The sequence below is a fragment of the Pungitius pungitius genome, chromosome 1, assembly GCF_949316345.1.
Source record: "Pungitius pungitius chromosome 1, fPunPun2.1, whole genome shotgun sequence".
Taxonomy (NCBI): Eukaryota; Metazoa; Chordata; class Actinopteri; order Perciformes; family Gasterosteidae; genus Pungitius; species Pungitius pungitius.
In genome coordinates, this window is record NC_084900.1 from 28,398,746 (window position 1) to 28,413,331 (window position 14,586).

Genomic DNA, 14,586 nt, shown 5'->3' on the forward strand with positions numbered 1-14,586 from the left:
TATTTCCTAATATAATCCTGAATATCAGACATGAAGAGCATACAATACATACCTATGTCTTAAATAATGTTTTGGGTATTTCACCTTCATTTTGAAATTCAAAATCATCAAATGTTTTTAGTCTCTAAAATGAGATGAGATCTACTGTGTATATGGATCCCAAGCTGCTAAATTCTCAACTATGTTTACTAGTATCTGCTTGTTATTTTTGGACGAGTTGGTAATGTTCAGAACATGTCGAGTTTTGTCCAGCGGAAAACAGCTGCTGCTGCAGAGTTTCACTTTCAGGTATTCGATATGTTGGTTGGTTCTCGCACATTTGATATTTGATCAAATATTATTGATATAGTAATTTCAAGAGTATGATAAGAATAAAAGACAACATTTTTTTATTTTTTTATTTCCAAATATAAATAAACACTTAAAATAAAATAAACAAAGCCACACAGGTATCAATATAGTATTGCAGTAGGTAATATTAGCACCTTTTAAGGAAGTCAGTTAAAGCCACATCTAATTGCTTATATAATGCAGCATAATAAAAAATCTACAACATTTACAAAAATATACTTCTGCTACTGAATAAAGCCCTGATGGAATGTTGTTTAGCTATAAATAAAAACAAAAGCAAAAGCAAGTAAACTGAACAGCATGTTACAAAGCACTACAAATGAAACCTTCAGTGCAATTTCAAAATATATTAAAAAACTAACTACACAGTATGTTTACTTTTTGCTGTCCTCCCGGCTGAATGCTACATATTTTGCGGAAGAAGGCGGTTGTTACTGTTACTGAGTGTTTAGGTGTTTAGCCTCTTTATTCCTGCACCCCTCGCTACATCGAACAATGCAGTTTGTGTGACTTGTCGGTTCATAGTGTATGCAGCAGGAGCAACACAGGCTGATACAGTTGGCTTTGTACTATCCCTCTGATAGAGATCCGTTGTTTGCACACGTCCAGACGAGTGCCGGGCCCTTGTTTTGTTTTATGACCATCTCTGCCGGGTTGCCATGCCACCGAGGCCTCTGGCCGCAAAGTCTAATCCTTTCCAGTGTGTCGAAATTCCAGACGTCGGCGGAAGCACCCCGGTATCACAGTCGTACTGCCAAATGTTATCATAGTCCATTTCCTGGTCATCTGGTTCTGTGGGTTCAAGGTACGAGTTGTGATCTGTAAGAGCGAGAGAAGATTCCCAGGCGTTTAGCTTCAAACAATAGAAGGCAAACCTCGCCCCGACTGAATAAACTTGGACACAGTCCCAACATACATATGGTGCGATTGGCTGTGTAGCAACGTTTAATCTTCCTGTAAAACAAGAAATGCAACATGCCACTACACAAACTTTCCAAGTTGTATTCATGTCTTCTTCCTCGTGGTGTAGCAATGTGCAACCTGTCCGTCATTGCACATGTCAGAACCCAACTCGCAGTGACGTCCAACTGCCGGGTTAATTCTCGTGTTTTCGTTTGTGGTGAAAGGGCCTCTAGATACGAGTGTTAGCTTGCACAGTTGTATGCTGTCAATCAGAGGACAGGAGTAAACCCTGTCTGTGAAACAGTGTTGTCTTTCACTGGGCTTCCCCCCCCCCCCCGACCCGGGACATCTGCACAAGCGACATTAGAGCTGCGCTAAGCTCCATTTCATTGGCACATCTACGCATTTCCTGCTTCAGCCTTCTGTCAGGCCGCTGACATGTTTGACTAATCAGAAGTGTGTGTGTAGTGTTGAATTTAAGGTGTAGTGCAGTGTGAGCAATGCCCTGTGTCCTTGTGGCTGCTACTGATGACCTCCATAACTCCATACTTGTGAGGAAATATGTTGTCGCAGTGTTATAGCTAAATCAGTGACCATTGTTTCTCAATAGAAATATAATTCATAGTTGGCCATTTTTAGGCCTTCAGTTCTTACCTGGCGAGTAACCGTAAGGCATCGGAGGGGTGTTTATCCCACAGTTCAACGGGGGGAGGATCTATGAAAAGATGTGAAAACATACAACAGTTACTTCCCGTGATCAGCTATAACAAACATTCCTGCGTTCTCAAAAATGTCTGTTTAATCTGTGGCATCTGGTCAAATATCACCTGCAGAACAAGTACATACACAAGCTCGGCTATCATGCAGCGTATTGTACCACAGCATTCCAGGAACCGGAGTGTCCTGGGAGATGAGCGTCTCTGTGTTTCTCACCTGCTCTTCCACTTGGCCCGGTGCGGCCAGCAGCTTCAGCCTCGACACGGCCTCGGCCCTCTGCTCCTCCTGGTTCTGGGCCTTCTCCACCTCCAGGCCCAGAGCTTTCCCCTGGGAGTTGGTCAGGACCAGGCTTCTCCTGTGGCGCTTCCCCATGGGAGGGGTGCGGAGCTGGAAAGAGGAGGGGAGGGGCTGGGCCCCCTGCTGGTGGTGTTGCTGTTGGTAGCGGGGACGAATCGGCTGCTAAAGGGACCGAGGGAGATGTGTCAGAGAAGGAAAGCTATAAAAATGTACAGTGAAACCGGTCCTTTATGGATTTTCATTTAGTAATAGTTCAATCTTAATGCATGTTAAGGAGGAAGTCTCTGCATTATCTAATGATTCTTATTTTCTTGCTTAGCATGTGCATGTGTGCTTGTGTGCACTGTTCAATATCAGACGAGGCTGCACAGGTGTAAATACAACCGATGGATCCGGTACTGTTGACCCACTTACCACTGGCCTGGCATCATACAGCGAATAGATTTCAGGGCTGTTGGGCTCATCGTACAGGGGCGACAAGGGCTGTCGGGGGGCGCACATGTCCGAGTGGCGCTGCGGGGTATTAAGGGTGTAGTTCAGGGATGTCTGCGGGGTGCTCCAGCTGTTGGACTGATCAGAAAAAATCAGAAAAACGGTTAGTTTGAAACACCAAACAGTGAGAGGAAAATCAATTGCCACGTTTCCCTCGGTCTCTTTTCGTCTCATATTGGCATTTCTCTGTCTCCACCTCGCTCAGTTCACACGAGCCACACCAAAGGATCGGAATACAAAAATACAGCTGTTGGACTGAGGCCAACTCCGGTGTTACAGCAATATTGTTTTCTCCAAAATCTGCTTGGCCTCTTGGTGATTGGATTAAAACCTCCTAACCACCATGGCGATAATAGGGATAAGCAAAGGTTGCCTGATTGGAGGCTTAAATTTCATTTAGCAACTATAATTGAGCTTTCATCATAGCCCCGCCGTGAAGAGTGATCTTTCAACCTCGTTTCCGCCCACATGCATCTGTTACCCTTTTTGTTAACGCCATTGGTATGAACCCTCTGAGCCGACTGCTCGGTGCGTCTATTTTAGTATCTGCTCACAGGGCTCACAAGGCCGCAGTCTCAAGGGGAATATTTGGTTATCGAGTGAGACGCCAGACTGAATTACCTTGACGAGCGGGGCTTTCTCCAGCCGCTGTGGACTGGCCCGGTGCAGGGCAGAGTACGGCGTGCTGTAGAGCTGAGAATGCGCAGCGCTCTCGGCTGGCTGGAGGTAGGAGCTGCGCTGGGGGGAGGAGTAGCGCCCCGACGAGGGTCGCAGGTTCTCCGGCCTGGTGTGTGAGGACGCGCTGTTGGTCCGGCTGCCCAGGCGGGCGGTCTCGGTTGAGGAGGGACGACTGGAGCTGTACTGTAAACACAACAAACAAACGCAGGGCAGAGGTCAGCCGAGAGCTTTGGCTTTCAAACACAGATGGCATCAGGTGTCGGGAGCTGTTTCTCCTCTCAGCAGTAGTGCTCTGTATCGACACAGGGTATGAGCCAATTTAAACTGTGACGGAGCTGAACAACATGACTTTTTGGCACTGAGCCTTCTCTGCTTGAAGCTAATTGGACGGGCAGTCGGCCTACAGAGCCCCTCTTCCGTGGGAGTTTGGTCCAAAGTCCTGATAAAGCAGAGTGCTTCACTACTTCTTAGAGAGACTGAAGGTTACAAGTAAACCTTTTGCTGCTTAACTTACATGTGCCATACATTTTTTTTAGAACTTAATGACTTTATTTTGTATGTTTTAATTGGAAGATCTGAGGATCATCACCTGAACATTTGTAACAGGAGCGACATGGTGTCCAGACTTTGCTTGATAATTAACTAAAAAAAAGGTGTTGCTGCTCAGCTCCACCAAAACAAACAAAATATGTTCTTTAGCAATGAACAGCGGAGTCCTAATACATTTATATCTGTGTAAATATCGAACAGTTGGCATGTTTGCTTCTGGTCATTAGTTTGAGAATATTTGAGAACTTGAGAAGTAGCACAGGTAGCACACAGATGACTCACACAGAGGGGTTCGGAGTATCCCGGGGAGAGAGGGTTGTCTTCATGAATGGGTACGTGAAGGTTGTGGGACCCACATCCACTCTGTGAATGGTTGAACTTAAGAGACTCAGTGCGTCCATGGCTGTTTCCACTCCACCTGTCAAACTGTGGAACCTATAATTATAAAAGAATTAAAACATTAGACTGAGAATCAATTACCATCAGGCTTATGTCCTTTAGACTCATATCTGATAGTATGCTTAGTAGCAGTAGCGTTTGTAGTAAGTGGTAAATAATAAATCCTAGTCATGTTGAATGTGAAAAGAGGAAGGGCTCGGCTGCTTGTCTTTAACATTTGTCCTGATACCTGAGTCACAAAAACAGTTGAAAAGAAAGAGGGCGGGCCTTACCTCTCTGTGCGTCGGGGTGTAGATGATGTCATACACAGGGGGCGGGGGGCTAACAACGGGCACGTCAGCACTTTTGAAATGTTGGATCCAGTCGCAGAACTCTGTCCTATCCAGACACGACACCACTATGGGGTTGATCAGCTTCCCTGGTGAGGAGGAGGAGGGGGGGACACAAAGCTCGTCATTCGGTCCGTTCGGCTACTGGAATGTGCTACAATCAGACTGCCATTCACTGGGGATAAAACCAGCTCATTCATGGATGGTTACATTTTGTGACGCTAGCGGATTCACTGAAAAGGCCACATGGCGTAAAAGCATGCATAAGAATGTACACTCATTTGAATCCCTTTTTTTGTGTCATTTCGAATTGCAGTTGTGCCAAAGAAACTGCAGTAGAACAGCTCGCTGGTTCAGGTTATTTACCTTCGATCATAAAGGTGTTGGGCTTGACGTCTTGGCAGGGCGTGGTCACAGTAATCATGTTGAGTGGGAGTTTCCCCTGTAATCATAATGACTCTTTAACACACGTCTTTAATGCAGACATGCTGTATGCAAACAGCTTTGGACATGATTCATTTTGTAAAGGGAAAGGTGAGTGAGGTCAGTGGTACCTTATAGAAGAGCTGATCGCTCTCCTCTGATAGAATGATCAGCGTTGATGGGTACAGCACCAGCAGTCTGTCACTCTGTTCCTGTGGACACAAGATTACACCTGCTAATAAGCTCACAATGATTTAACAGTTATTCTTATCCTTTAGCAGCATGTGTAGGGGCTATCAGTTATCCATTTCCTATGATGTGTTCATGTTCTCACTGTGTATGTTCATCATTAAATTCAACTTTCAGAAGACATCCGATAACAGCTCTGACTGAGTCAATTTCTGACATTTTTAGAAGCAATGAAGTAAAATTCAAATTCAAACTTAGTGGGAATCAAAGCGATTCATCATTCTGTGCAACGTTTTCCCGTTTTGAAGGAATTCCAGTTATTCTGACTAGCAACAAAGAGGCCACCGTGGGACCGGGTGCGATCATTAAAAAAACACCAGGCCACAGTTACTGAGAGCAGTTAGTTGGGCATTTAAAGGTGCGGCAGTTTATGTTTCCTCTCTCCCTCGCGGAGGGTGTGTCTGGACAGCTGACATTCCAGCTGTGAGGTGAGTCGAGTCACTGCCTGAGCCGGGCAGATGCCTCTCACACACCCAGACCCTAAATCTCACACACTTCAATCGGGGAGCCGCAATTTCCCACAGGGAATTAACTACGGATATCCACGCAAGCCGTGTCATGACTACTGTTTTTATTGACCGCTATGTGAAGCTGTATCAGCATTATCTGTGTGTGATTAGGTTAGCAAGAAGTTGTGTTTTTAGACAGCTAGTTGCAGGTGTTTGACGCGGTCTTACACCTTGGCAGGAAAATAAAGATAATAGTGTTTCAATTGGCAGGAAAGGTATCATTTTCTATAATACAGACTCCACCCTTTCCTCTGACTCCTTTCATTGTGCAGAGGTAATTGTTTGTGTTACACAATCACACAACTATGTGAGTCACTTGGGTTATTTTATTCATCATGGGAAAAATTCCCATGTTTGAAAACATGTATGTATGACGAGTTAGCGTGTGCCGTACTGTACATTTCCATAAAAAGGCAGACCGTAGAGATCCCGTGTTTAACTTTGCCTCACTGGTCTGAGTGATTCACTCTTGATAAGCAACAGGGAAAAACTTACCTGACAGGGCAGGTGCTGCAGTCTGACTTTTGTGACATAGGTGATGGTGCCCAGGCTGTCCCTCTGAGAGCCCTCCCACTCGTAGATGGGCTCCCGGTTCACCGAGTTCCTCAGCTCCTCCCTTCCCTCGGAGGACACGTGCTGCTTTAGCTGCAATAGATACACAAATTAGAATCATCAATAAAGTACATTTGAACATTTTTCCTCTTGAGTTAATTTAACACATTTAACACATTCTTTTTTTCATCTTCTCATGATGACAATCGTAAGGCTTATGAGTGCATCACTGTTGTGACACATCCGGGGTCATGTGTTTCATCAGCCATTTCCCCACCTGTGGGTGTGGAGTCAGCACTTTAGCCCTTTGCAGATGTGAGGGTTTGTTTTGTGCTGGGATGTGGTCAATGCCGCTCCCTAGTATCCAGGCCTCAGGGAGAGCAAGCAGTGGCCTACTTGACTCACACACACCATATTTTTATCAATAAGTGGTGGAAACCAGTGCATTTTCCTGGCTGTTCCCCCAGGTGGATTAAAAGATGACCACACTTACATACTTGTTTGATTTTTTTTTTTTTTATGGATGTTCTGCATCACAAGAGGCAGTTATTATGCAAAGTCTTGGTATCAAAAAAGATCTTACTTACTTTCACTCTGGTGTAGTTTTCATGTACAATTGCAGTGCCCCCATTCGCCTCAATGTTTTCTTTAAGCAAGCCAAACCACAGGTCCATTTCTTCTTGGTTGGAACAGTACACGATGATGGGGTTCAGGCTGACACCTGCCGGGTGCAAAGGTCACAAGTTCAAGGAAGGGAAAGGGTCACCAAGGATTCTCTTCCAGAGACTGTCTACCGCGCTGGTGAATCATTAATGGCGTTCTGACGGTTTAGAACCCACTGTGCAATAAGTACAATAAATATTAACATGTTCAAGAATGTAAACAATACATAAGGCCTCTGCTTGGTCTGGTATTTGAAAATCATAGCAGACTCTTCCTCCCACAAAACTGCCCGGGAGGAATGAGGAGGTCGTGAGATGAAAAGAGCTGGATTCCTTATTTATCTGTCAGGCCCACACATAGCAGAGATAAACAGCAGAGATAGCCGTGTGGCTTTGTACTGTAATGGTCAGGAGCTGTAGGCCGCTGACTGCTCCTTAATCAGGTACCACTCTGGACTCATGCTCTATTCATCCAAGCTCTCAATTTATATCTTAACCATAGCACTATCGTTTTCCTTTCGCTTCTCGTTTACATTTCAAGCATGTGAGTGAGGCAAAAAGTGTTGGGAGTGGCACCAAGTTAACTTTCTCATAATAAACCTTCAGTTTACAGGCTGTTAACCATCGTTAACAACTATGATCTATCATTATCTCTCTCCCACAGCCACAAAACTCAAACTTAACACAAGACATCCGAAGACCGCCTCACGCCGCGCTTGCTTTGTCACTCCAAACCATACCAACACCAGCTAAAGCTGATTCAAATTCTCAGCTGAGCGGAAGGACCACGCAGGGGGAAGTCCCTCTAAGATCCTTAGCCTGACTCAGAATTTGGTCACGCTTCCACCATATGTTTCTTGTCAGTGACGCCTCCCATAGAGTAAATAAGGTTGAACAGTGAAAATAACTCAGCCGCAAAATAAAAAGCTTGATCCGGGAATTGCAAAGCAACATTTGGATGAAGCAACACCAAAGACGGTCAATGTTATGACAACCAAGACGTGTTCAGATTTCAGTCTGATAGCAATGTTAAAGGAATATGAACAAAGAAAGCTTACACCCTTCATGACTGAGATTGACTTGATGTTTTTCACAGAGTGATTCCATGTTCATCCCTCACTTCGCTGACTTATTGTTTCCCAGACAAGGACCAACAACCTCACTAGAGCGGCTTATTCCTCCTTAATGAAAAGAGGTCACGTTTCAGGTTGTCTTTGTTCATTGCGAGTTCTTGTGGTGTTGGTTAACTGGACATTAACCTGAGCCCTTTTTGGAATGTGACATAGATTAAATGCGGTGACACGGTTTAGAGCGGCAGCAGGGCTTTTGTGCGCAACAGCTGGACTGACTGAAGTGCACCTGTTGTCTAACAAGGGGGGTTTTTAAGGCCGTTTGCCCCCTGACCGAAGGGTGAAGGGGGCCCAGCTCTAGTTAGTCTTGGGGTTGAGTGGAGGTGAAGAGGGTCGAGGCACCGTTGAATCACTGGAATGTGATACATAGGAAATGCTGCAGTTTGAAAATAGAGTGTGGTTTCTTACTGCTTTTTAATTGGTTGATTAATTTTGAGCCATGACTAATTTAGCAGACCATCAGCAGGGCTAAAAGAAAACAGTGACAGGTCTCTTCTTTTTTTGAATATTGAAATCAGACACTATTTAATGAACTTGTTTTCAGTCTTAGTGATTGATTAGCTAAATTCAACACAACCAATAAAAGTGAGGATCAGGACATTGCAGGGCTCTATGCCAACACCACTTGTATCCTCAGGTGTACGGTCAAACTTACCATTTATCTGAAAGGCGAACTCCTGGGGTCGGCTGTGGTTACAGTTCTGTTGCAGATTACAGATGGTGATTTCTTTCAACGGAAGAGTTCCCTGCACACAAACCAACAAAAAGCTCAATCATGCTTCTTTGTTAAGGGAAAAGAAAATGTCATTCTTATAACAAGTCTAGACAACATTTCCCTTGCTCTTTTACAGCCAACTCTTAATTTAAAAAATATATCTTAATCACCTGGATGCAGAGGTCACCCTTGTAAGTCGATGATGCGTTCATGTCTGCCTGCAATCATCTATACTCTGACTAATACTGTATGCAGATGCCTATCAGTCTCTTCCTGACATGGAGTTGAACTCTCAACAGACACACTAAACCCATGAGTAAGGGCTGCTCATGCTTTATTAGACGTCATGTTCACCAACACATCGCTGGTTGACAGGGTAGCCTACAAAAGGTCTGATCACATGATATGAAACTGCCCTTCAGAAATATATGTAGAAGTCAACCCAAAGGAAACATTTTTAACTATGTTGTAGGTCCATTCTACTTACATTTAAAAAAAAAAAAACCTACCTGGTATGTCAGTCCAGTTGTGTTATTGGAGAGGAAATGAAGGTGTGTCTGGAAGAGGTCCAGGAAGCAATCATGTATATCCTGTAGAGATAAGAAAATCAAGTTAAAAGAGTATACACGGTCAACGTAAAGCTGGGAAGAAATAATAACGATTCTGCTGTGCTTTTTATTTGACCACTATTTAATTCTCACAGAAGTAGAGAAAAGGTAACATGGGCATTTCATATAGACTATACGTCTTTGAATTGCCAGACGACTATATCTGCTACATCCGGTATCAAGAATTACAATTATCAGTTGTGTTTTCAAGCCCATCTTGAACTTTAATGTCTGTTCAGAGTCATGTGAGATACTTCATTATTCTCTCAATCCATGCCCCAGGTTATGTCTAATTATCTATTTCAAAATTGAAACATGTTGTTCTTTTATCATCTGACGATTCATGGGCCAGTAGATTGGGTAAGGATTCTTCACTGACCAGAAAATGCAATTATAAGTCATTGTTTTTTACGGCCATCCACTCTCTTCCTTCAGTGATTCATATATAGCTTAGTAATACCATATCTCTTCCTGTGTGGTAGCGTTTCCTGTTATGATACAATGTGTTCTTTTGCTCTAATGATGCTATACACCCTATCAATCTTTTCTTTGTAGTTTTTGACAGAGCTGTTGTGTCACAGCCCTGAGAATGTGCGATTCCCACAGTGAGGAAGAAGTGTGTCTTCTATCAGTCTCTGGGATCAGAGGCGCTCTCTCTGTACCCTGAGGTTTTCTCTCGCTAATGTTGCACAACCGTCGCAAAAGCGAGCATGTCCAAACAAAGGCTCCGGTCCTCTTTGTGCAAAACTGATTGGATTTTTCATAGCAAGCCTCCGCTTTAATTTTCACAGTAGTTGTTGTAACATCCTGTTATTCTCACCTCTTGTTTTGTTTGTTTTGGACGCTCACATTGTTCACATAGATGACTGGCAATGATGTGTCATTGTAGGCTTGGTTTTTTTAAGACCTCATGAACCTCAATAAAGGACTGTGTAGCATTAGTTTGCTTTTCGTTGATATCTTCAGTCCCGGCATTTCAACTTAGTCACTAAAATGTGCTTTTGTTCAACTCACCTGGCAGTGGACAAAGCGGAAGCGAACTTTGGAGCTGTGAATCATTCGTCCGTAGTTCTTCACATTGATGCTGCTCTTCTTCCAGCCGCTGGCCGGGTCATAAGGGAACGGAGGATCCCATTTCGCGTTGTCTATTGTGCGCAGATCTATAGGGGACATTTCCTGCAAACGGTGATAGAATTAGTGTATAGACAGTACATAAATAAACGGGACAAACTATCACTATTGAAATCTGTCAGAGACACCAATGAATATCAAATGGTTTTGTTTTGTTCGGTATGCAGATTATTGAGGTTTTTACCTTCCTGACGGTACTCAAGATATTAATGATGCTGTTAGACTTCTCCTGTCCCTCTTGGGGATTCTTCTTGCGAAACAGGCGACTGCTGAGAGAGAGAGAGAGAAGAAACACGTGTTACCACTCACTCTCCAATGTTTACCATCCATTCTACAATTTGCTGTTCAGTTACTTTTAAAGTTCCCTGTTGTTTACTGATGTCAGATAGAAAGTTGACCTAAATTGCGTTTTTCTTTTCTATTGTGTTGTACTATAAAATTCAGGTTTCTTTTTTTCATAGTCATCAAGTCACACACTGAATCTTGAACCACTGATCAATTTTCACACCAGATTATTGACGATGATAATTGGTGTCTCATGTCCTATAAATTGACCGGTTCCTTGTCCTTTGTCCTGACTCCATCCACAATCAGGTCCAGTGTTTCTGACAGTAAGGATATGCATAGGAACATCAATAATCAATCTTCTTCCTTGTTTTGCATGCCCCCCCCCCCATCTATAACTATTAGTGTCACATCTTAGTGAGGAAGCTCCCTCACTGAAATGATAAGCCTGTAGCAGTGCCTTTACAATCTCAGCCTGCAGTTTATCTGCCTGCACATACATGGGCCAGTGTCCTTGCTGCAACAACGCAGGCTTTTGTCTGCTGGGGGGTGGAACCAAGGTCTGTCTAATCAGGAAGGCCATGTCAAGCAACAATCATTGATTAGGGTTCGGTGATTGATGTTGTTCCACTACATCTGTAGTACAATGTTCTCACACATAGAGAAACAATTGAAAACAATACATAGCGATGCAGTCCACAGTTGCAAAGTAAAAGAGGAATGGAGATAGTAGACATGTAGTGGATTTGCACACCCAATTTTGGCATTCACTCCTTTTCTCTGTGGGGAATACCTGAGCCTGGCCTGTTCACTAACACAATGAGTTGGTAGGGTACCCGGGAAACTTGAACACTGAACATATTGTCCATGCTGAACCAACTGACCAAATTGAAAGGTGTATCAGTGTTCAGGCATGAGACGTCGGCTTTTAGAGGGTGGTCTTGCCTCTGCTTTTATTTGAAAATCAAGCGCTTTATGGCGTATTTGAAAAAAACGAATCAGAATCAGAATCAGGTGTGGTATCCAGCAGAATGGGCTCTACTATTGGTGACATGCCCGGGCATGTAATCCAGCAGGATTAAAGCAAACAAGATCAAATAATAGTATGATAACGCATCAATGTCCGTCAGCTCCTATATTCATGTGCAAACCCCTTTAGATTAGTTAGTAGATTAGTTTAGATCACTACTAGGCAAAAAGGGTATATATGATCCGTCATTAATCAGATATTATTAATCATAATGGCTTATATGTTCATGACAATGAACAGGGTCACGTTCCGATTTGGGGTCGAAACCGAAATTCAGTGACAGCTGGTGGATTAACTTCACAAGGATGAAGAGAAGTGGCAAATGGCAACCGGACCCTTGGCCAGACAGGCACCGCTCAGACACGACTCTGTATTACCATATGATCCTGACCCTGGCAAGGTTCCCAACCTCTGTTTTAAACCCACTGCCAGGACCCTGAGAAATACCTAGAACTCCTCCCAACTGTAACACAGTCTAAAATAACAGACAGCAGCCGGGGCACGGCACACTGACAGCTTCAGTACAGTAAGAACACCAGGACAAGTTGGCTTTATCTTACCTGTTTCTGCGTATGAAACTCTTGCTGGAGAATCTGAAGTTGTGCTCGGGGACACATGACGTGGTGCTCCCCATGCTGCTGTACTCTGAAGGCTTTTACGCTGCGCTGGAGACAGACTCGAATACTTCTGTGATGAATGATTGTTATCCAAGAGAGCAGTGTGCTCGCTGCTGCAGCTAGACTTGTACTGAGGGAGAAGTGGGCAGGCCAAGGGCTGTGTAGTGAGACTGGGGAGAGTATGTGTGTGCGTAAGAGGGGTGGAGTTTGGGTCTGTGTCACAGACTGTGTGATGGTGTGTGTGTGTGGGGGGGGGGGGGGGGGGGGGATCCAGTGGAGGTCACACCTTCTGTGAGTGGCCTCTGTCTGCTGAATCAAATCCAACAACAAAGACAGGGGTTCAGAGAGAAGTGTGCCATTTCACACCTTCCACGAGCCAAATGGAGCTACATTGCTGGTCACCAAACACTCAAGATGGTGTTTGTCAATCAAGGGAAAGACGGGAGCTTCCACTGGCATGTTCAGACATAAAAAATGTCTGAGCGCTTAAGTAGTCAGTTTGTTATTGTCCAAGATACTTTAAACACATCAGTCTGATTTGGAACCTTAAGTATCTAAGAAGTATTTTATTATTTTGTTCTGCCACATTTCTAAAGAAGACAAAGTTTAGATTTAAAGAATAGAGAAAACATTGCTTATATTTAACTGAGGCAATGCGCTCTGTATCAGTTTAGATGTATTGTGTATGGGGTATTTTCATTAAGCCGTTTGTATGTCAGTGGGGTGGGAAGGATAAGAAGTTTAAACAGGATTTTTATATGTTCAAAGGCTCTTGTTTTCATAAGGCAAGAGGTGTGCACGAGCACATCTTGTTTGCACACACCTCTTGCCTTGTAAGGAGTTAAAGGAGATAAAATAGGAGACCACATAATCACATTTTTTTTGCTGTTCAATGTTTTTAATAAAGTCAATATAGGAGGTTATATTGATCATAGGAGGTTAAGTATTATGTTAATCCTCCATACAATCGAATTAGTCTTCTTCAAATTAATCCTCTTTTTTTAACTGGTAGACTTTGTAGAAGTTAATTATTACTGGTTTTATAGGTACTACCCCATTGCGTGAGGTAGTACCTATCAGGTGGGGGTGTCAGACCATCATGCTCGTTTTACTGCTCCATAATTAGGTCATGTCTGTGGTGAGCTGCTGCAATCAGAAAGGGAACCGGGGGCTGCTGGCTCGCCAACCTGTTTATCCGGATTGTTTAAACTGATTCACCTCAGGCACCAACAGTCGTCTGCTTGTTAAAGACAACCGAAGAGCAGTCGTTGACACCTTCCATCCTCGGAAGCCCGCATTGTTGTGCATTAAAACCCAGTCCGATGGGCCATAGAGCCCATAAATAGATCAAGTAATTAAATCAACGGAGAAGACTAATTGGACGGCATGTGGTGAAACTAAATGTAAATGACAAGATTTAAACGCCACTTCAGATGTCTGTTATCACGTCATCAGATTACATTCTAATCAACTAGCCTGCAATTTTTCCTCCATTTACAAAAGTTGATGTCTGCCACTCACACCACTTGCAATGAGTGGGATTTGTTTGAATAGAATGTAGATCCAGCGGCCTCAGAGTTTAAGATCCTAACAGATTTTGAGGTTTTAAGGCACATTAGTGGTTGAATCAATCACTTAAGGAGAAACTTATCTTGTCTCTTATCTCAAAAAGGCCCAGCTCTACAACATTTAAAAACAATACAATGTCATACGCAATGAGATGGTCAACTTAAAGCACAACCTCATGTCTTAGAAACCAAACTGAAATTTTAAAAACTGTGGCTATGAACCAAAAAGGTTGCTACATCTTCCAGTGCAGTCATGTTTGGATCAAGAAGAACTTGATCAAACTTGCAGGTATCATTGTGACTCACTTCCCTGGAAAATTAAACCTGGGGATTTCTTCCTCAAAAGGACAACCATGTTTCGGTTCAGTTTGCCAGGGGTGATGTATCATTTC

General features: G+C 43.5%; 1 protein-coding gene across 1 annotated transcript; it reads right to left on the reverse strand.

Annotated features, from left to right (window-relative positions):
- Positions 1-388: 388 nt before the first annotated feature.
- Positions 389-12,751, reverse strand: plekhn1 (pleckstrin homology domain containing, family N member 1). The gene is made up of 16 exons (XM_037477836.2): positions 12,570-12,751; positions 10,879-10,963; positions 10,578-10,739; positions 9,465-9,545; positions 8,896-8,986; positions 7,036-7,169; positions 6,392-6,541; positions 5,270-5,350; positions 5,082-5,157; positions 4,659-4,804; positions 4,270-4,422; positions 3,382-3,621; positions 2,683-2,838; positions 2,188-2,430; positions 1,909-1,969; positions 389-1,170 (listed from the first exon to the last, which is right to left on the reverse strand). Exons 1-16 carry the CDS (start codon positions 12,641-12,643, stop codon positions 986-988), a joined length of 2,118 nt encoding a protein of 705 aa, XP_037333733.2. The 5' UTR covers positions 12,644-12,751; the 3' UTR covers positions 389-985.
- Between the last annotated feature and the right edge of the window lie 1,835 nt (positions 12,752-14,586).

Bases quoted from the DNA above. Each gene is read 5' to 3' on its own strand.
- plekhn1 (XM_037477836.2), bottom strand. From the start codon at position 12,643: ATGGGGAGCACCACGTCATGTGTCCCCGAGCACAACTTCAGATTCTCC. The intron at 5,158-5,269 runs GTACCACTGACC...TTATGATTACAG, and splicing joins GCGATCAGCTCTTCTATAAG to GGGAAACTCCCACTCAACAT. The intron at 2,431-2,682 runs GTAAGTGGGTCA...CGGTCCCTTTAG, and splicing joins TGTATGATGCCAGGCCAGTG to CAGCCGATTCGTCCCCGCTA.